The sequence below is a fragment of the Rhea americana genome, unplaced genomic scaffold, assembly GCF_003343005.1.
Source record: "Rhea americana isolate MKP2758 unplaced genomic scaffold, rheAme1 scaffold_376, whole genome shotgun sequence".
NCBI classification, from domain to species: Eukaryota; Metazoa; Chordata; class Aves; order Rheiformes; family Rheidae; genus Rhea; species Rhea americana.
The window spans coordinates 465,441-491,245 of NW_028186508.1; the positions used below are offsets into that span (position 1 = coordinate 465,441).

Below are 25,805 nucleotides of genomic sequence, written 5' to 3' on the forward strand. Positions count from 1 at the left end.
AAATGACCTGCTTATTAGAACCGGCTCCTTGGAGGACTTAACAGGAAAGGTAGTTTTTCCTATCTTTATGTCAAAAAGAGAGCAGGTCATATATCTGTATCATGAACACGGGAACATGCTGCATTTGGCACCACCAACACGGTACATGCTTACTTATTCCTTTCCACACAGACACTAACTGATGCGATCACACTCAAAGAACTTCTAGACAGAAAAAGGCTTYCAACCAATACCCACGCGTGGGACAACTCTTCGTAGACTTGTTACAGGCCAGCAGGTAAGGAATCAAGCTGCAGCCTTGTRTATACATGGCACTGTTTCCAAAGCCCGAGCTGTTTGTAAAAATCTTCACCACAGATTTACATTCCTAAGGTCTTGGCATCTGTACAGGCATCTTGCTGTGCTGCCCGTGAGCAGCTAGCACAAATAACTGGGGCCGAGCTCCGCTTTCAGTGAAGTCACTGGGAAYGTAGCTGGCAACTTAAGGCAGCCAGATTAAACTTTACCCTTGAAAATTACATTTAAAATAAATAAAAACAGTTAGAGCCCAAGTCTATAACGCTCTGTTGCTTGCTAAATCTACCCTTAGAAAAATATCTTTGCTGAAAGAAAAGGACTGGGCTGTTGTTAACGGTACTGGATGTCATTTCTTTCCTAGAAAAACCTTATGCATATAGASGGCCTGCTTCTGCAGTCTTCTCTCACGTGAGTAACTTCACTGGAGCCATTGCAATCATTTCTGTGAGTAATGGCCACCTTACCGAGGCTACAATATTTTGCCTAACAGAACAAAGRAAAGATCTCTGCAGCAAACAAGTGCCCAGATTTTAGCTATTCAYGATTAATACTCAAAATTATTTCTTTTTTAATTCTTTCTAGCAAACACTCCTGGATTTAGGTATCATTGTRCAGGCAGGGAAGCATGGACTTTCACATATACTTCGGAGAAGAATTCAAGGGAGGGGTGTGTAATTCCTCTCCTGAGTTGCTTCTACCTTATCAGTGCGCTTCTTCCCTGTTAAAAGATAGAATAAAACAACCTGATCCGCCTGAACGGTGAGTCTAAGTGAGCTGGATTACTTCACATTCTTTYAAAAGGCTCTTTCCCCCTCCCCTTTTTTCTAGGTGCAGATTTACATTATAATTTTAAAAGAGGGGGGAAAAAAAGAATCCTGCTATACTTCCAGTGTCAGCTGTACGAGGAGTAGAAACTGCTGTTCATTTCTCTGCTACTGTACAAGTGTGCTAAATAGGAAATTCCTAGTAAATAGGAAATTCTGATTTGAAATAAGACAATACACTCAAAATGGAGAGCAGCAAGTCACTGTCAAACCCAGAAGGAGCATTCAAGTCAATATTGCTCAGCTGAATGCTGTAATTCTTAAAGCACAGAAGCTCCAGTCAGTACACGAAGGAGAAAAAAGCTTTCACATGTCAAAGACAGCAACTGAGTGAAATTTCTTAGAACCAGTAATGAAAATCAGAGTGGAACGAAAACTAAATAAACACAAACAAAAAGACATAAAAACAATGCAGAAAGGAAAAGAAACTGCACGTTAACCACCTCTGAGCAAGCATGGAAAGCCATGCTCCATCACACCATACTRTGCACATTACTCAAGTCCATCTCAGGGAGGGAAATGCTAGCGGCAGACCATAGAATAATAGAATCAGAGAGGTTGGAAGGGACCTCYGGAGATCATCTAGGCCAACCTCCCCGCTCAGCACGGTCACCTAGAGCATGGTAGACAGGGTTGCATCCAGGCGGGCCTTGAAGATCTCCASAGAAGGAGACTCCACCACCTCTCTGGRCAACCTGGTCCAGTGCTCCGTCACTCTCACAGGGAAGAAATTCCCCCTCACSTTCAGGYRGAACTTCCTGTGCTTGTCTGTGCCCATTGCCTCTTGTCCTGTTACACGGGGACAACTGAAAAGAGTTTGTCCCCGTCCCCTTKACACCCTCCCTTCAGGTACTTRTACACAYTGATAAGATCCCCCCTCAGTCTTCTCTTCCGCAGGCTGAAGAGGCCCAGCTCTCSCAGCCAATGCTGTCACATTGCTGAAGGGGCCTTACTGCCAGCAAGTTTCAGGAATCTAGCAATGCAAGGGAGCTTCACGTGGCACACCTCAGGAACAGATGACTAGGACATCACCTCCGAAAAGCAGGTAAAGTGAGCGAGCACAGGTCACTTTGTAAGCTGTTAACTGAACTCACTCATAAGCCAGAAGGTTTGGCTAGCAGGTTTGCTACAGTTGCTCAGAAAGGTGATGACTACAGTATACACCACCAGAAGTTGACTACAACACATGGAACATGACAGCTGCAAAGAAATCCTTCTTTTTGAAACCTATCAGGAGACATCAATAGTTCCATGCTCAGCTTCGACAGACACCTAAAACTTACCTTTCTTGAAGGTCATGGAGAGACTGCTCAGCTCTGTGAAGCCCCTCAAGGTCTTTCATCATCTTCTTCATGTGCTCCTTTGAATAGCGATTCTGGATRTAGGCAAACCAGCAACCACCCACTCCAATGACAATGGACACCACCAGCATGAAGTCTTTGAGATGGTTATGACGAGTCACTGGAAAAGAGTCASAGTCATTATTTAATTCACAAAGAGAAACATGATGATTAACTCTGAAATTTTTCTCCTGTACCACAGCTAGAAGTGGGAATTTAAGATAGTGTGAGGAAGAATTATGACCCAGGTTTTACAACRAATGGAAAAGAGCTACATCAATATTTGTTAATAAAAGAAACTTGAGAACATTTATTCAATTTGAACAGGGGAAAGTAAAACAGATGTCTAAAAGAAATAGGAAACTCAAAATCTTTRAGATATAGCTTGTCTGGCAATATAGTTGCTTGAGATATGCAGTGCATGAGAAACTCCACATAYGAACCCCCAAAACAGTTGTGTTCTTTTAGGACAATACAGATAACATTCAGTACAGAGATGTAACAGCTTAGAAGAACATAATTTTTGTTGAGGAAATCTGACCATGATCAGAGAGATCAGACAAATCAAATGACCAACCGTTTTTAGGACATGTTGCAAACCTTTCCATTAGAATTTCAACTTCATGTTGAAAGCTGCCTTTTTCAAGGGATTAGCAACACAYAGTTACTTTTAAAAAACAGTGGATGCATGGGAGAGAATGAAAGTAATTAAGTGTGTTTTTTCAAGTGCTGAACAAAAACCAAAAACACCTTTCAAGCTCTTTTTATTCCCACATGAGAGATGTGGGAAAGCTCTGCGTAACTCACTAGGAAATTTCCTATGGCCATGCCACTGACTTCATGAGGAAGTCAACCAAAAGCAGTACAAAGCATTAAAAGCATTTAACTAACAGCAGATTGTAATGAACTCTTTTCCAGCTTTCAAATTGGGGTCAGTCTGTATTGTGCACGTGAACAAGAGGCATATGAACAGCCGTGTAAGGCCAGACCTTGCTTTTGGTGTATGGCTTTATGAACACTCTAGAAAGATTTAACACAGAGAAGTCCCTTAAAATCTAACCAAAACTYTGTATGTGTCATCAGAGCATAAACCTCAAGCATTTCGTCTTGTCTACAAGACGAGACAAGAGCCCACAATGACGTGAGTTCATCAGGGTTCCTCCTCAGGAATGCACACGCTACCTTGCAGCTACTGGTATGGATCCTGAGCTGTGCATGATCACACCTGCCTGMGACCAATCTTGCAGTTGTTTGCACTTCTCAAATCACTTTTTTTTTTTTATAGTACTAATGTTCTTTACTCTAGGCATGTCTTTTCATCTCAAGCTTTACAGGCAGCAGTGGAAGGCATGCAATTAGCAGYAATACAGGGCTTCCTTAGCTCTGTGCCCAAGATTAGAAACACCAGTGATCCCCCACAGCTGCTCAGCGTAGAGAAAAAGCTCGCTTAGAAGTCACTTAAGTCACTCTAAAGCTCACTTCAGTCAGAGAGGCCTTTACAGCAGGCTTCACAGGAATGCTGGGACAGAGGCACGAGCAGGCGGACGAGTGTTTACATGAGAGAAACACAGCACCAGGTCCCGCAGCCCCACCAACCATCCCGCTCCCACCCCGAGAGAAGACTGCAGCGAGTGAGACCCAGGGAACAATTTAGGCTCGTAGCTGAAGAAGAATCAAAACAAACAAACAAATAACCCCAAAACATTACAGACAACCAAAAAAGCTCTTTGCCTGACCTAACGTAGCAGGAATTTTTTAAGTCAAGGAAGTGTATGTAACCCTCCTACCCTGGCAAGAGACAACGAGAGAGCAGAGCAGTTTCAAGGCACCTGGAGCAGCCAGATGATTCCTAGAAGCAGAAATTACTGCGAGGAGCCACAGAGCTATGAGCAGGCKGCAGCCAAGGAAAGACTCTTTCTTAGAGGAATTACCACTCAGTTTTGTAACGCAATCTCACAGGTTTTCCGAGAGGAGTCAGAAATGGTATTTTTCTCTGAACCTGTRCAACATCCCTCTGCTGTCCTGCACCCAGTGCAATGGAAAACGCAACGCAGCGTTTGCAACACGAGCTGCACCCAAAGCAGCACTGACTTCTGCAGACAAAATGCTTTATTCACGTGTGGACTCACTGTGAGATTTTTACAGTAAATCCTACTCTGCTGAAGGGCAAATTGGCTCGCTGTAGCCCAGCAGGTAGAAACAGGATTTTACTGTAATTAATTACTTTTTCCCAACAGTCAGTTTTACCAAATAAGCATAATTTCTTTCTTAGGAACAATTTGATCCTAGGAAGTCACAGTGATGATGAGAGTTTAAAACGGAGTGTAATCATATGGTGTCGTTTTCCAAAACGATTTGGGGTTAGAGATGTGGGAAAACAAATAACCAAATATTTTAAAGTTGRCAAAAGAACTTGTACACCCTTTTTCGTCTAGGACTTTTAAAGTACCCTCCAAGAGGAATTAAATGCTGTAACCGCATGAAGGCAAACAAATATTACATGCCTTTTACAGCTGAGTAAACTGAAGTACACGGTGAATGAAGTTGTCCAAGGTCGACCTGTTCAGGGACCGGATCTCCTCCCTCCTCCCCCCCAACAAAGGCACAGGCATCTTTCATCTTTTACGCAGAAGGTGAAGCAAACCTTCCCACTGGAGAAGCTATTGTCTGACAGCGATGGCAGAGCCAGCACTTCTGTCTTCTGCTTCCAGCTCTTTTATCTGCTCTTTGATTTATGTGCGTATGCTTTAAACGCTGCAAGACGGCAACACCGTCTCTGTGCAGAGCGTACAGACGTCAACTCCCACTGCAGTCCGATCACGAAGGCAGAATTAGCATAGTATCTGGAGTGACCACTGCAAAGCTGAGTAAATTCCACACTGAAAGATTTRAATTTGCATTTCTGTTCTGATCCCTTTCCTTCTATGAATTTAAGTACAGATCTCAGATGAGATTACATAGTGGACTATGCACAAAATCCCACCTGGGCTGTAAAGTTTTAACACCTCTCATTTTTGGGCACTGTCAGTGGACTTAGGAACATTTACGAGAACCACTATGATGCTATGCTTGCCAGACAATTTCCTGTATATTCTCGTGAAGCTGACTCCATCCTAGGCAAATGCTTCAGGTCTTTGCTTGCAGTGATGACGTGCCCTAGACTTGCACATTGTCTCCTTTCTCACGAACGGAGGAGGAGCAAGACGATGGCTGTGGGGCTCTCTCTGCATGCTGTTCTATCTTGAAGTTGTTTTTAAAAAAGTTGCTGATCATACTAAATTTGAAATGGATCTCTAACAATAAGAAATTTAATTTGAAGTGATGTCACCACTTTCCCCAGTGTTTCAATTTAGATTGAAGAGCCCCACAGGGCCTCAAGTTCATCTTTGCTACATTAAAACACAGTTAACAGCATGACTTTTGAAAAGCAAACAATGCCGGTCCCCTCAAAATGAGAGACAATATTTAAGGGTTATGCTAATACATTAAGATATATGCTTTTTGYAATGCTTAGGTCTAAACATCAACTTTGCACAATGCAAGAGAAGGGCATTCTAACTAGCTTTCTTTCATTTGGTCATAAATCTTTTCATTTGAAATTTCCTTGTATCATATTACAGTGCTGGTTGAGGCTCTGAAAGATCACATGTGAAGTACASTGTACAACAGTAAAATACCCACATAGGCAGTGAAAAGTGCAAGAACCACATACAAGACACAATGAGTCTTTCAAACAGAAAGGATTAACAGATACAAGCACTCTGTTCCCCAACACCAGATAAATATATTAATTTATAACCCAGACAGGTATCTTACTCCCAAATACAGTATTTGTGTTCTTTATTTTGAGGGATCCAAGATGTAAAATATGAAGGATATATAGAAAGGCATAAGAATGCATTCCCTTTTCTGCAGGAAACTCAAGAATCAAGTAAATTTGAGAGAGAAGCTGAGATTTTGTSTCACAAGAATATCTAAAGATATTTTGTTGGCTGTTGAGAAATATTTAGTGTTAGGTCTCCTCATCAAACACTTAAGAAAAAGACAGAAAACTTCTATCATTTAGAGGGATGAGGAATTTCACAGCTGAGGCAGGAAAAATTTATTCCATTTAAAATTTCTTTATGCCTTAATGAAATCAAGAACAGCTACACAAGTCATTTGCTTTAACTCACCCCCAAATGATTCGCAATGAATCTCTACTTTGGTTCAAGACATAAGATCCAAAAACTATAGATGTGGGGGGGAGGGGAGAAAGAAAGGAAAAAACCAACTCTATTCCGGGTACACAAAACATGACAAACTGATGAAGTGGAAAATGTGGAAGTGAAGGATGGTGACTGGCTTTAATTGGGAGAAAAACAGAAATGTATTTGATACCATCCAGTATTTGGAGAGGGTTGCCAGAAATTGGTATGTTTTTACATTCTCACATATGTCCAAGGAATAACATATGTGGGATTCCCTAGCAAAGAAAGAGTAACAGAGGGAACTGTAAGAATACCTCTAGCAAACAAAGATAGGCTAGATCAACATTCCTAATCCTTTTTTCTTTAACAGCCTTTCATACAACTGATGAATGGATTCATCAAGAATTCAGCTACAAACCACAGACAGACAATTCTGAGGCAATTAAGAAAAATGCAAATATACGCGCACAGGAAAAAGAGGTTAAAATTAAGCATTCATAGTTGAAGACCCCAGATGAAGCATTGCATAAAGGCAAGTGCAGCTCAATCTAACAAATGCATCATCACATACTATGCTGGCACATATAAATTGGGAAGATGTACACAAGCCTGCAAAATACAGCAGAGTAAATCATATATTTATGAGTAGGCAGAGCAGCATGAACGGCAGCATCAAGTGGGAAACCTGCAAGATATTCAAGCACAGTGAAGGCTCACAGAAGGCTTGGAGCCAAGAAGAGAGAACTTCATCTCTAAAGAATAAAGAATACAGTCTTAGAAGACAGAATTCCAGATTAGCTCCTCTCCAGGCAGTCTGGAATACAAGTGAAAGGCTGAGATGATGACATACAGCTAGATTCATTAGGTAGAGAGAGAAACCTAGCTGTGTAACAACAGAAAGGGCATTCAACCTGCTATTGGGAAAAAACCTTGTAGTGGATCTTTGGTTTGCATTTTTGTTTTGTTTTTCTAAGCAAAGAACCGCTGACATTTGCCATAATTGGAAAAAAAGATGAAGCTATTTAAGCAGATTTTCCGACTAGAGCAGATGACAAATGCATATGCTCTGACTCCTGCAACTGCATCATAAAGGATGCATTAAATAGGCTTAATTACTAGCGGCATCTACTACTTCATGTGTCAAAGTGCTAGTTCGTCTCTGGTTGCAGTGTCGCAGCATATGCTACGACTTTTCCCTCCCAGTAGTCACAGTTTCCCTTGGGTTTCTCTGTAACTCTCATTCTTCTGCAAGTTCAATTAGACTAGACATGCATTAGTATGATGGGGACATCCTCATTACATGAAAAATGATTTCCGGAGCTACACAAATGGCTTGTTGACATCTGTGGCTGGTAAGAATTATTCTAGTTGATAAAAAGCCAGAAATGAGGAATATACATAACCCAAGACAAGAAGCAGATGTAAGAAAATAACTGTATCCTAGGTTTGCAGAAATATGCTGACGCTACACAATGGACATTCTGTATGTAAAAATCAAAGTTGTGTAGAGAAGATAGGCTGTCTGAAGAACAAAGGATAAAAAGCAATGAACATGTCACAAACGTCAAATCTCCAGTGAGGTTAGATTTTTTTTATAGCCCCAGGTTAGGAGCAAGATGGAAGGCTGCACTGTACCCAAAAGGTAGCATGTACCTTGCTGTTATTGCCTCTGGTGTCCCTGGCAGGGACAGAGGAGACATCAGAAACACTCCGAGTACAGCGAGGTGGATTGAGAACTGGCTGAAAGGCAGAGCTCAGGGGGTCGTCATCAGTGGCACTGAGACTAGCTGGAGCCCTGTGGCTAGTGGCGTCCCCCAGGGCTCAGTMCTGGGTCCCATCCTGTTCAACKTYTTCATCAGTGASCTGGATGASGGGACAGAGTGCCTCCTCAGCAAGTTTGCTGATGATMCCAAGCTGGGAGGAGTGGCTGAYACASCTGAGGGCYGTGCTGCCATTCAGAGAGACCTGGACAGGCTGGAGAGTTGGACAGAGAGGAACCTCCTGAGGTTCAACAAGGGCAAGTGCAGGGTCCTGCACCTAGGGAGAAATAACCCCAGGCACCAGTACAAGCTGGGGGCTGACCTTCTGGAGAGCAGCTCTGCAGAGAAGGACCTGGCAGTGCTGGTGGATGACAGGTTGACCATGAGSCAGCAATGTGCCCTTGTGGCCAGGAAGGCCAATGGTCTCCCGGGGTGCATTAGGCAGAGTGTTGCCAGCAGGTCRAGGGAGGTGATCCTGCCCCTCTCCTCAGCCCTGGGGAGGCCTCATCTCGAGTAGTATGTCCAGTTCTGGGCTCCCCAGTCCAAGAGAGACATGGAGCTACTGGAGAGAGTCCAGCATGGGGCTATGAAGATGATGAGAGGGCTGGAGCATCTTCCCTATGAGGAACAGCTGTGAGCGCTGGGCCTGTTTAGCCTGGGGAAGAGAAGACCGAGGGGGGATCTTATCAATATGTACAAATATCCAAGGGAGGGTGTCAGGGGGATGGGGCTAAACACTTTTCAGTTGTCCCATGTGACAGGACAAGAGGCAATGGGCAGAAATTGAAGCACAGGAAGTTCCGCCTGACCGTGAGGGGGAATTTCTTCCCTGTGAGAGTGACGGGGCACTGGACCAGGTTGCCCAGAGAGGTTGTGGAGTCTCCTTCTCTGGAGATCTTCAAGACCCACCTGGATGCAACCCTGTCTACCATGCTCTAGGTGACCCTGCTGAGCGGGGAGGTTGGACTAGATSATCTCTGGAGGTCCCTGCCAACCTTACTGATTCTATGATTCTATTTACCAAGAAAGCATGAAGACTGCTGAATCGGGACATGCCTTCCTCCTTTATATCTGATAAACCAATTCCAGCTAACCTGATGTTCTCGTAAGTCTCAGATGATGCAGCATATCTTCTTATTCCTCTGCTCTTAAACCAGAGAGCAGCACTGAAGAGAGATGCTACGCACAAGGTTCCTCCCAACCTCTGCTCTTTTATCAATACTCCAATGCATATTTATTAGCACATGCAGATAAACTAGTGGATATTACAGACAGTGAAAAGGGAGTATATGGAAGTGCCCTGGACGAGGAATGCCAGAAGGTGAAAGGGAGATCGGGATCACTGCCCACAGCCTAAATTACTGAACAACATTAAAAAGGGGACATCCTGGAGAGGACAGAGGACTGACTCTCTACAAGCGGCCGACAGAGGTTCCAAGCACCTCCTGCCTTTATACTGCCTAACACAATCCATCACCTACCGAGGAGCTTAATCATTCTCCGAATGCATTCACTGGGAAGTTCAACACCAAAGAAATAAACAGGATTAATACTGGTCCCACTTCCCATTCCGGACGGATAATCACAACATCCTCTTCCAGAAGTAGAGCAGTAGATTCTGGCAAGTTTCTGCACATATGTAATTTCTAATCCTCCCTCCTTCCCCCCCCCCCCCCCCCCTTTTTTTTTTTTGAAAATGTTTTCAAAACACTGCTAGGCTGACTTGTTCAGGAAACCTGTTTTCCACCCCCGCACACTCAGTAAAGCTTTCCTTTGCCACTCTCACTACCTATTTGCAAACTAATCTGCTAACACAACGGCCTTCTTAGGCAGCATAGACTTGCCTTAGCTTGGGGCATGAGGGGCTGCCCAGAGAAAGGCAGGCTAGACCCACCGGTGTCCCACCCCGTGCTGACTGGTGTCCCACCTTCTCCTCCCCGTACAAGAGTCTTCAGGTGAACAACACAAGCACTTGACAAGGAACCTTCTTACTTCCCAGCAACTTTCGCTAACCATCACTTCCCAGCAGTACCCAGTCTGCCAAGGCTGGCATCTCTAAACAAAATTTTTGTCATTACCTTTAACTAAGTGATTCACAGAATGGTAAATATAATCTCCAAATAATCAGAAACTCATTATTTTACCTAGCTGCATGCTTTCCCACTCTGTGAAAGCTCAGTTCAGATTTTGCCTGCAGCACTGAGCATGCAATCCTGCAGACCACAGACACCACAGGATGAAGAGTGTTCTGCACTTTCCCAACAGACTTTAGGAAGATGAAGGAAGGAAGGAGAAAGACAAAAGTATCACTGTTACATTTTGTACTAAAATTCTCAAAAATTTGTATTTGCCACAAACTACTCATAATTTTTTCTACAAATGTAGCTCTCAGAACTATTAACCTGAGTCACAAATGAATAAATGAATAAAGCATATACATTAGCTACTAGAGCAAATAAGCGTGGTTTTTGTTGTTGTTTTGTTATTTGGGTTTTTTTCCCCCAAAAGGCCATTCCATTAAGTCACTTTCAGGAATATGTATCATTTCACTGTGCACAACACAATGCAATCCCCTCCTCCAGTTCCTGGTATTACTAATAGAAGTGCACAGAGTTTGGCAAATTAATTATTACACACTTTCAAAACAGCTTAAACCACCTTTAAGTAAAATGCTGAGAGGGCTTCTATCAGAGTTTAATGGCACCACTGCTGGAAGAAGAACAGCTGGTGAAAAAGCAGGATCAGATCACTGCGGAGACGCAGAGCCGTGTGCAATGCCAGAAKTGATCTCTGCATCAGTCATTTCACACATTAACACTGCCATGAAACAACCACTTAAAATTTGATGCACTGTTTCTTGGGCTCCATTAATATTTCCATTTCCAAATGTCAAGATGACTTCAAAAGGTTCAGTCAAAATCCAAATTACTGTGCCTACTTCACCGACCAGAATGAAGTTGTAGAGAAGTAAAAATACACCTACAGTCTGAAGTATGAGCCTATGGCCCACTCAGTGCAGGTTCCCTGTCCGCCAGCTCTCGGCCCTGTGCGTGCGAATCGTGCCGTCAGCCTTCCTACGTAGCTCCGCAGAGTTCGCCGGCTGCTCGGCACGCTGGGTTCAAGCCGAGCTGCCCGCACCCGCCCCGCCGTCGCGAGCGGCGCGCAGGCACGACAAACTAGCCCGGTGCCAGGCACTCGGAAACTTAGACTGCTTCCGAGTTTGTCATATAAGAAAGTTCACAGAAATATTGTTTAATGATAGCTATTCCAGAAAAGTTATTTTATGCCAGACTGCCTGTTCTTGCATTGCTTACATTTTGCTAACTATTCTACCTGGAAAGGCATCCATTACCCTGGAATACGGCGGCGGACTCCAGCGCAGGTCAGGCGCGACACAACTCGGGTAAATAAACGCCCTCCTCGGCAGTAATTACCCGGCTGCTTCGGCAGGCGGGCCGCCCCGCGCACCAAAGCGCCGGCGGGCCGAGGGCTCGGGCGAGCGTTCTGCTTCCTGACCCGCTGCCGTAATCGCTCTCCAAACACCCACGTCAAACAGAAGACGACAGGGCATTTTTCCTGGGCGGGCTCACGCCGGTGCCGGTGCCTGCCGGCAACGTGGCCGCGCCGGCGCTGCGCCGCCTCGAAAGCCCACTGCCAAAGGCAGGGCTAGCGCCGGCCGGGGGGCTTGCACCGCCACCGCAGYGCGGGAGGATCGTCTCTCGCTCCGCTTTCGCTTGCTTCCTTTTCACCCATCGCACCTGGAGCTCCGGCACTTCAGCTCCTCAACGGCGGCAGCCGGCGTGCTGCGGCCGAGGCCCGCTGCAGCCAGCGTCCAGCAGGCGTTTGCTCCGATCGCTCACTTCCAGGTCGCTGCAATTTAAATGACCCTCAGTTTCTCCCCGCCTGYGAAGCCTGGCCTGGGCGCGCGCTGCCGTCCCGCGCTCTGCTGCCTGGTGTTTTCAGGAAGCAGGAGAACGGCACACACAAGCAAAAACTAACAGCAACCTCGTGTTTCTCAAGCCACAGTCAGAGGCTCAATTTTTAAACAAAAGGTTTCACAAAAACCACAATAGATTGTTAGTAAATTAGCAATTTTATAGCAATTTACGTAAGCGTTGATAAAACAAAAAAAAAATTCACATGCTCCATAAAATCTACACTGCTTAGCTTGAAATACCAGAAAAAAGGAAAAAAAGCCGCACATGCAGGCACGAGTAGCGTTTGAATTTCCCTCGGAGGATGCACCCGATCAGCGCGGCAGCCCTCCCCCGGGGAAGGAAGGAAGGAAGGAAGGAAGGAAAGCACCGTGCCATGGTACTTCCCTCCCAAGCCCACCACGAGCAGCTGCAGTAGGGAAGAGAGCAGCAGAGAAACCCTGAACAAGCCTCCCCCTTCTTAAAAAGTCCAAGCCACGCTAGCAGCTTTTTGGATTTTTCCTCGCTGGCCCCTGTAATTCTCTGCTCATCCCGAGCGAGCCGCATCCCTGCCTGGAGCACGCCCAGCCCGGGCTTCCGCCTGGCCAGAGCCCGGCAGACTCTTCTGCTACACGAAAAACCTTTYGGCGCTTCGAAACCTGGTGACTTTCCATGCCAACAGGGCCCCACAGCTCCAGCCACTCYGCTCGACCTCCACCCGCTTCGGGTTTTCAGTTTTACGGGCACTGTGTCTGGAAAAGCGCCCGAAGGCGCAGCTCACTGTGCTCACAGGAGCTCCCGCCACGCCATGGCCACGCAAACAGACAAGGCTGCACCGTGGCAGCAGACCTGCGAGCAGAGAAGTCACTCCTGAAGTCTATTGCTGGGACAGCGCTGCTTTTCTATCTAGGTGCAGGTTATCCAAACACAATCCAGGTAACTGTAAATATTTAAAGTGGATGGTAAATCTCACAGCGATAAATTAATCTGATATTTGGTTAAGACATTCTATTGCTTTAAACAAATAATGTTCCAACAGCTTGTYAAATATACTTTTAATTATCAGAAAGGGAAACAGATCTGCTATATTGGAAGCTATACCAAAAGAAGCATGGCTTCATCCCGCCCAGACAGGGGGAATAAGCACTTAGTGAAAAGCAAAAAAGGTCAGTTCATCCCAAAATATTCTAGCAAGTGCCGTATCCTGTTCTGCAAATGTGTCCTCRTGTAGGTCTAGGCAACCAATCCCTGCGCTTCTGTTAATCTGAACACAGATACTCAATAAATAAAGGCATAATACTAATGATGACAACTAATAACCTCCAATAGAAGCTGGAAGGATTAGGAGAACAGCGGGAACGCCAATCTCGCACTGCTACCAAAGGATGCAGGGCAAACGCTGCAATCCACACTACCAGTCTGGTCCTGCCGCAATAGCACGCAGTGCCGGAACAGCGCTCAGGGACCCCAGGGCGCGACGTTTGCCTCAGGCGATTCTGCCGTTCCTCCTGCCTTAGGAGCCGCGGGCAGCTCGTGTTAAGAGACATCTGAGACCCGCTTAGCAAACTGCTAAGTTAAGTTGCGCACAGCTGTTGAAACGGAATTAAGCACGGCAGACTTCCGTTCTGGGCAGGGGATCTACAGAAACGTCTCCTGAAATCTCACAGGCTGCACAGAGGTCTCACGGTTTCGGCCTCTGGAGAGGCGGCCAGGAGAAGTCACTCCCCTTGGGCGTTCGGAGGGCAGCTCTCTGCCAGTGGCTCAACCCCCAGCAACAGCTCAGTGCTGCTGGAAGGCATACCGCTGCGTATCTACTGCTTTAAACCCTGAAAGTGAAAAGATCTGTTCRAAGAAGGGAACCACACGTCTAGAGTGTGGCACAGAAATCCTGTCTTCTCGGGAACTGTGAGAGTCTGCTCCCCGGCCAGGTGYCCCAGCCACAAGCCAACCCCTTCTGCACAGAGCTCTACTCCCTCAGCAGTGAAGACGGTAGGAAGCCACCTTCACTGACCAAGAAGCGTAACAGGAATGTGTTTGAAACCGCTAAGTCCACCACTGAGCAAACGCTGCTTCTGAAACTCAAAGGTGACCCAGGACTTCCTGAAACACTGCTAACAGCGTGGAAAACTCTGCTGTTTTGCAATCCATTTCTCAAGGAAATAGTTTTATGTAAACCAGGTCTCACCACAAACTTCAGTATAAACTGGAGACAAATACATTCAATTACTGCTCCGATAACAAATATTACCTTCTAAATTCTGCCAGTCAGAACCACGACAACAGACGCATCAAAAGAGTGCAGTCCCTCATTCCGATTCATCCTAAAATGCCTTCTCATCTAATCTACACTGCTCTTCCACTCACTCAAATGAGGGCAACCTGCAGCCTGTGTCACATACGGAGGGCTAATTCAAGGTGAAAGCAGTTTCTGCGTAAGGATACAGGGTAGCTCCACTCTACAGATTGTTCAAGGGATTGCTGCAAACCTCAGCATTCTGCAAGGTGGTCGACACTCCAATTAACAGAAAAGTTTAATCTACAGATGCAAGAGAATCCAGCACAATACTGAATTGCCATTCCTGCAAGAAGCTCATCAGAGACAGGAACGTAGGACTGCATGGCACAGAGCTGTCAGTCCAGAGRTAACCTGCTTTTGTTTCATGCTAATTATACCAGTGACAATTTACCTAGGTGACCTTAAGCAGGCTAAAGTTTGGGTCACCTAGGTGTATCTTTGCTGTTCAATACTGAGCAGATACATTTCCTCTTCCTTAATAACCGGTCACGTTTGCAGTGTTACTTACAGAGAGGAGGTCCGAAGAGCACAGTGTCCAGAGCTTTCAGCTGCAGCTTCTGTCTGTGGCTTCGATCTGTCATTTTCAGAACAGCTCCCATCATGGTAACATTGTTTACTGCTAACCTGTAAAAGACAAAGTATGCATGGCCGTATGGATCTGGAATAAAAACTGACCAAAAATCAGTAACATGAGATCTACAGGAGGAAGACCAGGAAGCTGCTTGATTAGGGTATCGGGACAAATGAAATTCCTCAAGAAGTACGTTGCCTCTGATATAGAACAAGTATCTCTATCAAAGAGTTAAAAAGTAGTGTCTTTAGTTTTAACTGGAGATAGAGATGAAAAAGCAATGCTATTTTTATTGAATTAATCCTGACAATCTGAGTTACTGACTTCCTAACAAAACTGATCTTTTTAGTGTTGTACCAGCCATCATTTTTTAAAAAAATCAAATCTACACTGCTTGCCTTTGACATATTGTTTCACAGACCATAAGAACGTATTTCTCATATGGAAGGAAAACTGGACATACCATGCACTGCCCCAAACACCTTATTTTATTCCCAGTTTAATCCCTCCTCTGCAGTCAGTTTATGGGCTCCTTTTCAGTGAGAATAACATTGACCCAAAAAAGCTGCACTGAGTTTTTTTAGTCTGTTATAAGTTTAAGTCAACTAACTAAACAGCAAGTTTTACTCAAGGAATGCAAGGGTCAGAATTCTTGTTTGCTAGAGCTTCAAGGGGCCTGAATTAAAACTGACATGTATCAGTGCTAGGTACTGTAGAAATACATAACAAGCAATTCTTAAACAAGGAACTTAATCTCTGTTTTACTAGTTGCATCTAAGTAGATGCAGCAATGCCTCCTTTCACCCACAACAGATATGCATGCACTTATGGCTAAATCGATCCCTGCAGAGAAGACCAGTGCAAAGCCAGATACTCAGGACACAGCTGCAGTGGAACAGGTATTATACTTGTCTCTGTACACACAGATGAATTTCACATGATGTTATGAGCCACCTAAAAGCTGTTTTTCTCTATGGCATACATCCCAGAGGAACAGAAGACAATGCAGTGAGCACTCACCTGGGCATGGCATGTCCACTCAGCTGCAACTTTCTGAAGGTCTCTTCGTACTGTGGCAGCTCTACGTAGGTAATGAGCCACTGAACCACCTCGTCAACTGTCCAATTATACACTGTAGGGGAGGTAGAAAACAAGCAAGCAGCTTAATATTTTTACTAAGCAACTAAAATTGTAAAGCCAGCAATACCAGCATAACTAGTAACTTCAMCAGATAGACCTCTTCCTGTCACCTTCAGCAAAGAAAAAACGCCTGCAGAGTTTAAACAGACACATTCCTATTAAGTATGGAATGGAACAGGGAGGGCATTAAACCTTGCATAATATTATAGAAGAAATAACCCTACTGGAATACTTACAGGTTCTCAGCCTCTACCTGGTTGCCTTGTGAGATTATTTTTGCTAATCTGCTCTATATACTTGACGGTCTGCTAAGGGTTTAGTATAAACAGAAAACAACATATAGTGCATAAGGGCTGTTGCTTTCCTAGCAGCAGCCTCTGAGAAYAAGCGTTTCAAGATGATTGATTTTGCACTGTGCTTACAGCTCACAACAGAAAAACCTGCAGTGAGGCCATCTGATAAGCAAGCAGCCTGAGACAGTCACTGGCGACGCTTCACTACCTTTTCTGATTCTGGAGCCATAGGCAGCTGCTTGTAATGTTGTAAGAATGGTCTGAGGCCGAGATCCTCTGAAGAGACCAGACTCAATGTATTCTCAGATGGTAAGTAAAACCACCTTTTTCTATTTTTTCTATTTTCTATTCTATTACCCATTTTCTATTATTCTAACGATATTGCTTCTGTGTCGCTACTCCCAACAAAGTACATTCATCCTCACTGCATGCCTAAACCGCAGAACTACTAACTTCAGTTAACGTATCTGACTACACACTCTGAAAGCCTCACTAACTCCTCCAGACCTTTCAAACACAAGTCCTTTGACCAAGCAGCACATGCAGAAATGCTCTAAGAAAACGGTTGTAAACAGCCCGAGGAAGTGATTTGCCCAACAGGGCACAGCAGCCAGAGGGGAACCAGGTGAACATACCTCCATAATTGCCTCAACATTTTGTGGAGTTTCGCAGCATTCAAAGACATTAATGGTAAATCTAGGTGCCTTGACTTGAGGGCATTCACCTTTGACACCTGGATGATACATGAAGCTCCAAAATCATTTGGTGGAGCTTTGAGGAATGAAGCTTGTTCCTTTGCCACTTAGTTTTGTCACATTACAGTGACCATATGAACACAAAGAAAATCAGGTAGCAACTTTTTTTCAGAAGACCTAGGATTTTTCTGTTATGCTGTAATTTATCTAGTTCTGTCTGCAGAGCATGGATTGAGTTCTTCTGGCATTTACCCAATCTCCARTAATTTAAGGAGAGCTCTGCACTGGATAGCTTAGTCATTGTTGATTGCCACTACCTCACATCCTCCGGCCCAAGATCCAAATTTCCAGCAGCCAGATGGAGARAAGGTCCACTTACCACTGGCTTAAAGGGTTCTACCACTATTGAACTGAAAGATGTTTGGTAATTTCTTAAATGCCAGCAATGAGTTGTCCCACAAATATGAGAAACATCTCTCAATTGGCTCAAACGAGCTAACGGCTTTCAGTTGAAAGAATGGTGTTGGCTGTTTGACAGGAACTAGAGTGAACAGTTAAGTAAAAGGTAGCAAGATTAAAAAAAAAAGAAAAAAAGAAAGGTAATCTTCCGGTAAGCTTGCAAGATGATTCACAGATAGATGTAGCAAACTCAAAGCCAGCAAACTGAACTAGTTTAAGAAAATCCCCTACAGATAGCGGCCCATGGACTATGAGAAACTAATTTTCTATTGCCATAAGCAACATACTAAAACCAAAGGTGGCCAGGCAAGCCAGAGAGAAAGTTTCTGGRACTACATTCCCTACGCAGCGGCACTGCCCATCACGGTGCACGGTGGCACTGCACCACCCTGGGCTGGCAGAGCTGACATCACACACTAGTTATCACTTAACATTTAGCAACTGGGAAACGTGAATGGTGCCCAGGGAACCAGAAATCAAAATAAGCTCTGAGGAGCCTAATGCTAATGTCAAAGCCTCTAATCCCTACTAGTAAATGTCACAAGGTCTGGAATGAAGTATCAGAGTCCACCTCAAAAACATGCTGTAAAACCGCCAGATATAAAAAWTGAGGCTAATCTGGGTACAGATTCTGTTTTCAAAGAGCTAAATACACAAGTCATTCATGCTCAGAGCTTTCACTCTCCTCTGCTCTGTCTGGGTGCACAAACCGTTCAGAGGGCAGCCTTTTCCGCCAGCAGAGAGCGGGGGCAGACTCAGCCAGAGAAAGAGTACTCTAAAGACCAAGCCATGCCCGCTAACGAATCCCTACCCTTGGGATAGTGTCCGCTCATATCCWAAGCTGGTAAAAGCCCCGGCAGAGCTGGACAAGGCCCTGAGCTGCTCATTCTTACCRTTCCTGCTTTGAGCAGGAGGTTGGGACCTCAGGAGGTCCCATCACAGCAACAAGCACTCACCTGCACAGAAGCAATGACTGGCATTGCTGCCACCTGCAGCTGAGGACTCAAACCTTCCCATAACCAGGGTTGGGGTGGGGGGGGGGTTACTGGATCTTCTGAATACAAAGATGAACAGTTTACCTATTTTGAATCCCAGCCACTGATAATCCTTTACTTCAAAGAGCTTTGTAGAGCCAAACTTCTTGAGGGCTTTACACATCAAATCCTGCATGCTGTGAAAGCATCAAAACCTTTATTTTTAGGTAATTCAGGGGCAGAAATAACTTTTTATTCTACAGATATGGACCAGGAACTACAGCAATGGCAGGTTAAAAAAAATCAGTTAATTTGAAAAGGAGTATATCTGTTCTGGACATCAGTTAATGACAGACTCCCGCAGCGCTTTTTCAGAGCTACTTTTTGTAACYGCATGAAGAGGGCTGACCCTTTTCTATGAGCCTGATTCTATTCGTTTAAAATCAAAGTTCAGAATCCAAGATTGGACTCTATGGGACTATCCTTTTGAAATCAGTAATTTATTTTATTAGCTAAGTATAGAGAATGCTGAGAAAGAAAAGCAAAAGTGCTAACTAAAGAGTAGAAAAAGTATGCCACAGAATCTAAGAATGATGCTTACTATGTACTTCAGAATAGGAAGAGAGAAAGAGCAGCTTAGTAATTAAGGAACATGGAGAATATCATGAGATGTTCTCCACCATCCCATAATGACTTTTATGCTTACTCAACTGACATGAAGATATACTTCAGACAGTTATCTGTAAACAGCAGTACGTTAGAATTTCTAACATGAGTCTCTCCTTGAACACGAGAGACAAACAGATTTGTTGGCACCATTCTAACATTTAAGTGGTTTGGACAAGAATTTTAAACATATTATCTGCCCATTGCCATGGGACTGTGATTCTAATCCTGGAAAATAATTCCAGAATGATGCATAGAATCACTTTGTTTTCAAACAGCTTTTCAAATGATATAGCTAAAAAAWTTTTTAGTATTTCAGGGATCATGAGGGATTTTAACATACTTCCAGCCACATATCTACACAGTGCTTTGAAAACACTGACACATCCTATCCCCAAATAATTCAAAGTCTAAGACAGAGAAAACAAATATAAAACAGGACATAAATGAGAAATGGAAAGCTTTTGAGTTAATGAAGTGATCAGAAGACTAGAATCCAAATTTTCAAGCAATGTGTGTTGACAAGATTATCTGATTTCGGAGGACAGGGGGAATGGAGAAGGCCAGAAGTAAAGGGAGCACCCGAAGCTAAGAAGATCTGAAAAGGAAAATGTTCCAGGTCTTGAAAGCAACAAGGTAAGAAGCATAATGAAGAGAAAAGGAAAAGCACAAAAGGAGTCATCAGCAAAAGCAGTTTACATCCCAGATCACAAAACTGACCCCAATATATCAAAAGGCCAAGTGATCAGAATCAAAACACCAGCACATCCTTCAGTCAACACAGTAACCGCACCTAAATTTTGCAAAAGTGTACTTCTATTCCTTCTATACTCTCCCCCAAACTTTCACTTTTAAGGCATTGAAGACTTTTTCTGGTAATTACTAGTTGTCTTAACTTAGAATATCATTCTGTACAGAAGCCCAAAATTTGAAAGCAAAGTTTCTAAAACAGAAAGAAGAAAGAAAAATCAATTTCAAGATCTCTCAAAATAGAAATTTCTAAATTCTGTTCAGAAAAAAAATATGACATTGTGCCTTTCCCTGACCACTTCTGGCACTCTCCTGATGCCTGGAAGCAGCCAGTGCTGTAACACGCAAMGTGTGGAGCACCCCACACGCAGAGCAGCCACGGAAACAGTAGAGTACTTACAAGCTACTTTAAAGATTTAGAAGTTCCARGAAGTTTCAAGACTCTAAGTGACTAAAGACTAGAGACTAAAGACTCTAGTGACTAAAGACTAAAGACTTCAAGACTAGAAGTGACTAAACTTCTACCATCTCCCTAGGTGAGTTGCTCTAAACACTATCATTTCCTTATTTCTTCACTAAATGTGTTTACTTTCAGTTTTAGGACTTGATCTGCCTCCTTTTCACTGGATTAAGGAATACCTGAGCTTCAGAAAATTGTTATCTTCTAATGGAAACATAGCCTGTAGGAAAATTCCCATTCAGTTCTAATATACAGGATGCTATTACCCCACAAAAATATCAGGTGAGACTGGAAATTTCAAGGAGAACCTGAATAGGACAGCATGGTGGCTTTGTTTCAACACACATTTACAGGGGCACAGCAATGAACATTTTCAGCTATGACAGCAGTTCATACGTCATATTTAGGTGTCAGAATTAACAGCTGGAAAAAGTAACAAAAGCAATAAAATCTGGAAGGCACAGAAAAAGCAAGCTGGAAGAAATACTTGTAGAAGGCAGAAAAGGCAAAGTAGGAAYGTTTGTCCTGGGATGTGCATACACATTGCTGCCAAGGTTGCATAGAATTCRAATTGTTTACCACTTTTATAGCAAGAGGTATGCATGCATGTATATGGGAGGGTGGGGGCAGGAGAGAGAGAGTTTGTTTTGCTTGCTTGTTTTTTTCTGTTTGGGTTTTTTGTTTGTTTGTTTGTTTTACCTTCAGATGTCTTCCAGGCCTTCCAAAGATCTTCCACACTAATGAGCTTGTCTTCGCCATGGAAGGTGCTGTGCTTGACTGTTGGGTCATGATAATTCAAGTCTTCCCTCAAGAACTAGGAGAAGAACAAACAGTGGAATTATTCTTTGATTCTGCTTTTAGAGAGAGGAGGAACATTAACAATTTTTCACTTGTCTTCCTTAATATTACAGCCACAGGTCTTTAAATATAGTTTGTTTTTTTTTTTAATCATAAAGTCCTAGTAACAGTCCAAGATGAAGCACCTCTCTCAAACAGCTGGTCTTTATTCAGAGCTCTAAGTGATTAAAATTTCATCACCTCTCTAGATAACTTGTTCCAATAAACAATATCATCCGTTAAAAACAGAAGCTTATTTCTAGTTTGAATGCATTTATCTCTACTTGCATTTTTAAAGTATCATTCTGTCTTCTTCTTCCTAGATTAAGTAGCCCTCTGCCAGCAAAGATTTCTTCCCTAAGTCATCTTATGCACTTCACAGAGTCACAGAATGGTTGAGATTGGAAGGGACCTCTGGAGAACATCTTGTYCAACCCTCCTGCTCAAGYAGAGTCACCTAGAGCACATTGGACAGGACTGYGTCCAGACAGCTTCTGAATCTCCAGGAATGGAAACTCCACAACCTCTCTGGGCAACCTGCGACAGTGCTCAGTCACCCTTCCAGTAAAAAGGTTTTTCCTTATGTTCTTAAGTTTCTCATTAAAAAAGATACATTTTCCCAACCTCAAACCATTCTTCCTGTTCTTTGCYGATCATTTTTTCTCAAAGTTCTTTTCCAACTGTCATTATAAGAACAGGTGCCAGCATTCCCACAGCAGTCACGCAGGCACTACGTAGAGAGGTACCACTTGGCTTTTGGCCTGTTATCATAGCTCTTCTGTAAGCTACGAGCCATGAGAAAAAGATTCTTGTTGCTAACGTCAGCAGGTAAAATTCACAATTCATTCAGGGAACGCACCAGTCATAATAAATGTTCTGTTTTGTTCCTATCTCCCTCCAATCTCAGGAAAAGACAGGTCAGAAACAGAAGACATCAAAGAAAAGTGAAGAAAATTATCCAATGCATGAAACAAAGGGAGCAATAAGGTTTGAAGCACAATGTACACAGAAGGAATCCGTGAGATGGGAGGAAAGCAAAGCATGCAAAAATCAAACAGAAGAGAAGAAAGAGGATCACTCGGCTTACCTTTTTACTAACATATGGGTCAAACGAGAAAGATATAAATTTATATTTAAATCACTCTTTTTGAGGAAATACTACGTATTCATTCAATAAATGATTAACGCGTGGAATTCAATGATCAACATGTGGAATACAAGTCTTCTAAGTTGAAAAACGTAACAGAATTATATAAAAAGTCGTCTCTACATAGAAGATACTATTTTAATATTGGATAGGGTATTACAAATATCTGTGAACACTTTAGCTTTGCAGACTCCTTGCGAATCTGCCCAGGGCCCTACCAAAGCCCTCTGCAGACACCTGTGCCTTGACCTTGTCACCCGTCTGCTCTCTTGCTTTCTATAAAAGCTTTTTCGCCCTTTCTCGTCATGCAAGCAAACCCCGCTGACGTTTGAGACTTTGCCGTAAGCTCCTTCCCCTGGTCCTCTAGAAAGCCCTGGAGCTCCAGAGCGCTTCGCCACGCTGCAGCGCGCTCTTAAAGCCACACGCTGCTGCAGAGCTGCCGCTGGAGAACCTTGCCCGAGCCGCCTTCAGTTTCTGAAGCGCGGAAGCGGACCCAGCGCCTCGTGCGCCGTGACCACCCCGCGCAGCGGCTTCGGCGCAGCCAGGCACCGGCGCGGGCGCAGAGACGCGGGCTGGCCGGGGCCCAGGCGAGAGGCCCGCGGGCTCTCTCCGCGGCTGACCTACAGGGCGATGCCGCAATGTCACCGGGGGCGACCGCTCCGGGCAGCCAGCGCGGCTGCGAACTCCCACGGGGATGCGAGGCAGCAGCTGTCGCTCCGTATATTTAGCTCCGGCAGCGCAGACGGGAAAAGCGATCTCCTGCAGCTTTCCCCCGACACCCTATCGCCCAAGCGCTGTGCCAGGGCCTCTCGGAAGGGGACGGCGTGCTCTGGCACGGCAACGGCGCCGCAGGCGAGCAGAAACGGGCCGGCGGGGCGAGCGCGCCGCTCCTCCGGCAGACCCCTGCCCGACCCCTCCGGCCGTCGTCCGCACGCCCGAGCCAGGAGGAGCCGGGCTGCGCACACGGAGCCTCAGCGAGGTGCCAAAAGCAGAYCTGCCTCCTGCTGCCAGCGGAGGGAAACACCAGGAAAAGCAGGGATACGGCCAAACGCTGCCCAGAACGGCTCGCAGAGAGAGCGGATCCCGCCTGGAGCGAGGCTCTCCGGAGGCTGCTGCCTCTCCTCGCCGTGACCCCGGCCTTTACGTGGCACAACGCAAAGACACCTGCAGTCGGGGTGGGAATGGCAACGCTGTCTTCGCGGCTAGGAACATCCGGCATGCGCACTGCTAAACGGGACTTCCTCAGCTACCACCAGTGCTCAGGGAACTCTAACATACTGAAGTCCCATCGGTGGCTATCGAGCCATTTTTCAGATCCCACGGTTGTTTCGATCGATTGCATGAACAGCTTCCTGATTTCAAGTTGTACAGCCCTGATTTTCTTTTTCCCAGGGGAGAGTGGGACTCCACAGAGAGTTCACATGCAAAGATTGCAGTAGTGAACACATACATCTGGTATATTTTAGTATAGATAGATACAAATTAGTCACAGGACTCCCAGATGTCCAAAAAGAAAACCAAAAACCATTGTTAACATTTCTTGTATAATTTACCCGATCTTTCTGCATAAGAATTGTATAATGTTACCCAATGCCCACACGGAAACCAGCTGTTGCCCATCCTTCATGAACTCCCCCCTTGCTTAAGAGCCTTTTATACAGGTGTATTGGGAAAAAATAAAGAAAAGGAGATGATGAGCAGTGCAGCACTGCCCTGAGCAGGCACCCAGAGGTCCCGCGGGGAGGAGCAGAGGACCAGGAGCGGGGGACACATCTAACTGCTGCTGAAGCCCTTCGCAGTTTCAGCCTCCATAGCAGCCCATCACGCAAAGTCGGCGGCATTTTACGCAGAAAATCTTTTCTCCTACTCATGTCCACATTTYGCACGCCCCTTCTTTTAACAGGTCTTAGGCACCCCTGTCCTCTCTCCACCTCTGCCCGGAGCAGGCCTGCAGCTCCAGCGGGCTGCGGGCGCTCTGGCCCACCGGCCGCAGGCAGCCGAGCCCCTCCGCCTGCCCCGGAGCGGGCACCGGGATGCAGCGCCCAAAGGAACCGCTCCCGACCCGTCTGCGGCTGGCAGAGCCGCGCTGAACACGACTCTACCTGAGAGAACGTCGCCAGCTGCCCAGCGCCGGGGCCGGGATCTTCTCCTCGGCTCCAACGGGGCGAGGACTCGGCGTCGCACGCGCTCTTGCCTTGTCTCAGCGGCTGCAAGCACACCTAAAACAAGCAGCTCCACGAGCAAGCAAAACCGCTGAAGCGTGATTTTCTGGCGATTTCTGCCTTTTAATCCGCAGCAGCTCCAGCTACGTTCTCTAAATTTCCCCGCAGAGCCTTCAGATCCTTCCCACACACCTGAATTCTCTCCTCCCCAAATATCATCATCTTTCTTTGCTATCAATTACCGCATTGGCAAGAGGTGACGTGTGCGCACTGATGCATCAGGATGTAAGTGGTAAATGGCCAAAAAAACCTAAATAACTGCAGAGCTCACAACATCTCACTTCCTTCGGTGAGCACTCTGATTTTAGTGTCTTTTCTGAGCCACCAACTTCCACGAAAGCTGCAGGAAACGTTTTATTCGCAAGCCCTCATTCTCAGTAGCATGGCTGAACAAGGCAATGGGCTCAAAAGTTAGAAAAGATGAGCAACAACATAAACCTTGTTTCCTTATGAAACCAGGCTAAAAGCATCTCAGAGACTGAAATTTGTCAATTTAATCCTAAAACAGAGTTGCCCCTAAACAGCTGGAGCTACCTTTTGAGTGAATAGGAAGGTCAGAAATAGATCGCTAATTAGAAGATTTCCCCAGGAGAGACGAGTTCTTTCATTTTAATTGAGGTCACTGATGGCATCTTAAACTTTACTGAAAAATCACTTCCAGAAAGGAAAAATGCAATGAAGATTTAAGGACAGCGTAAAGTTGTTGGACACATTTTCACCTCCCTTACCTATAATTAAAATGTTAAAAAACACATAGTTATTTTATGTGTCTCTCTCTGTCTCTCTCTCTCTCTATAGTCAGGTCTTCTCATCCAAACAAAATGTGCGCTTTCCCCAAGAGAAAAGGCCAAAATAATAAATGCAAAGACAAAGTTCTCAGCTGAACAGGGAAACAACTTTTAACCAAGCAAAAAGCTTGGTCTTTTGCAACGGAGCGTGCAGGCTCCCCTAAGTTAGGCGTCCCTTCTGT

The 25,805-nt window shown here is 44.9% G+C and overlaps 1 protein-coding gene across 8 annotated transcripts in view; it reads right to left on the reverse strand.

Annotated features, from left to right (window-relative positions):
- STIM1 (stromal interaction molecule 1) overlaps positions 1 to 25,805 on the reverse strand; it is a 103,235-nt gene that overhangs the window by 27,750 nt on the left and 49,680 nt on the right. For all 8 annotated transcript variants that reach the window (XM_085313096.1, XM_085313097.1, XM_085313102.1 and 5 more), the window contains 4 exons: positions 21,329 to 21,443; positions 16,213 to 16,324; positions 15,130 to 15,245; positions 2,405 to 2,582 (listed from right to left, as the gene is read on the reverse strand). In XM_085313096.1, coding sequence (XP_085169222.1) covers positions 2,405 to 2,582; positions 15,130 to 15,245; positions 16,213 to 16,324; positions 21,329 to 21,443 — 521 coding nt within the window. The remainder of the gene's footprint in view (positions 1 to 2,404; positions 2,583 to 15,129; positions 15,246 to 16,212; positions 16,325 to 21,328; positions 21,444 to 25,805) is intronic.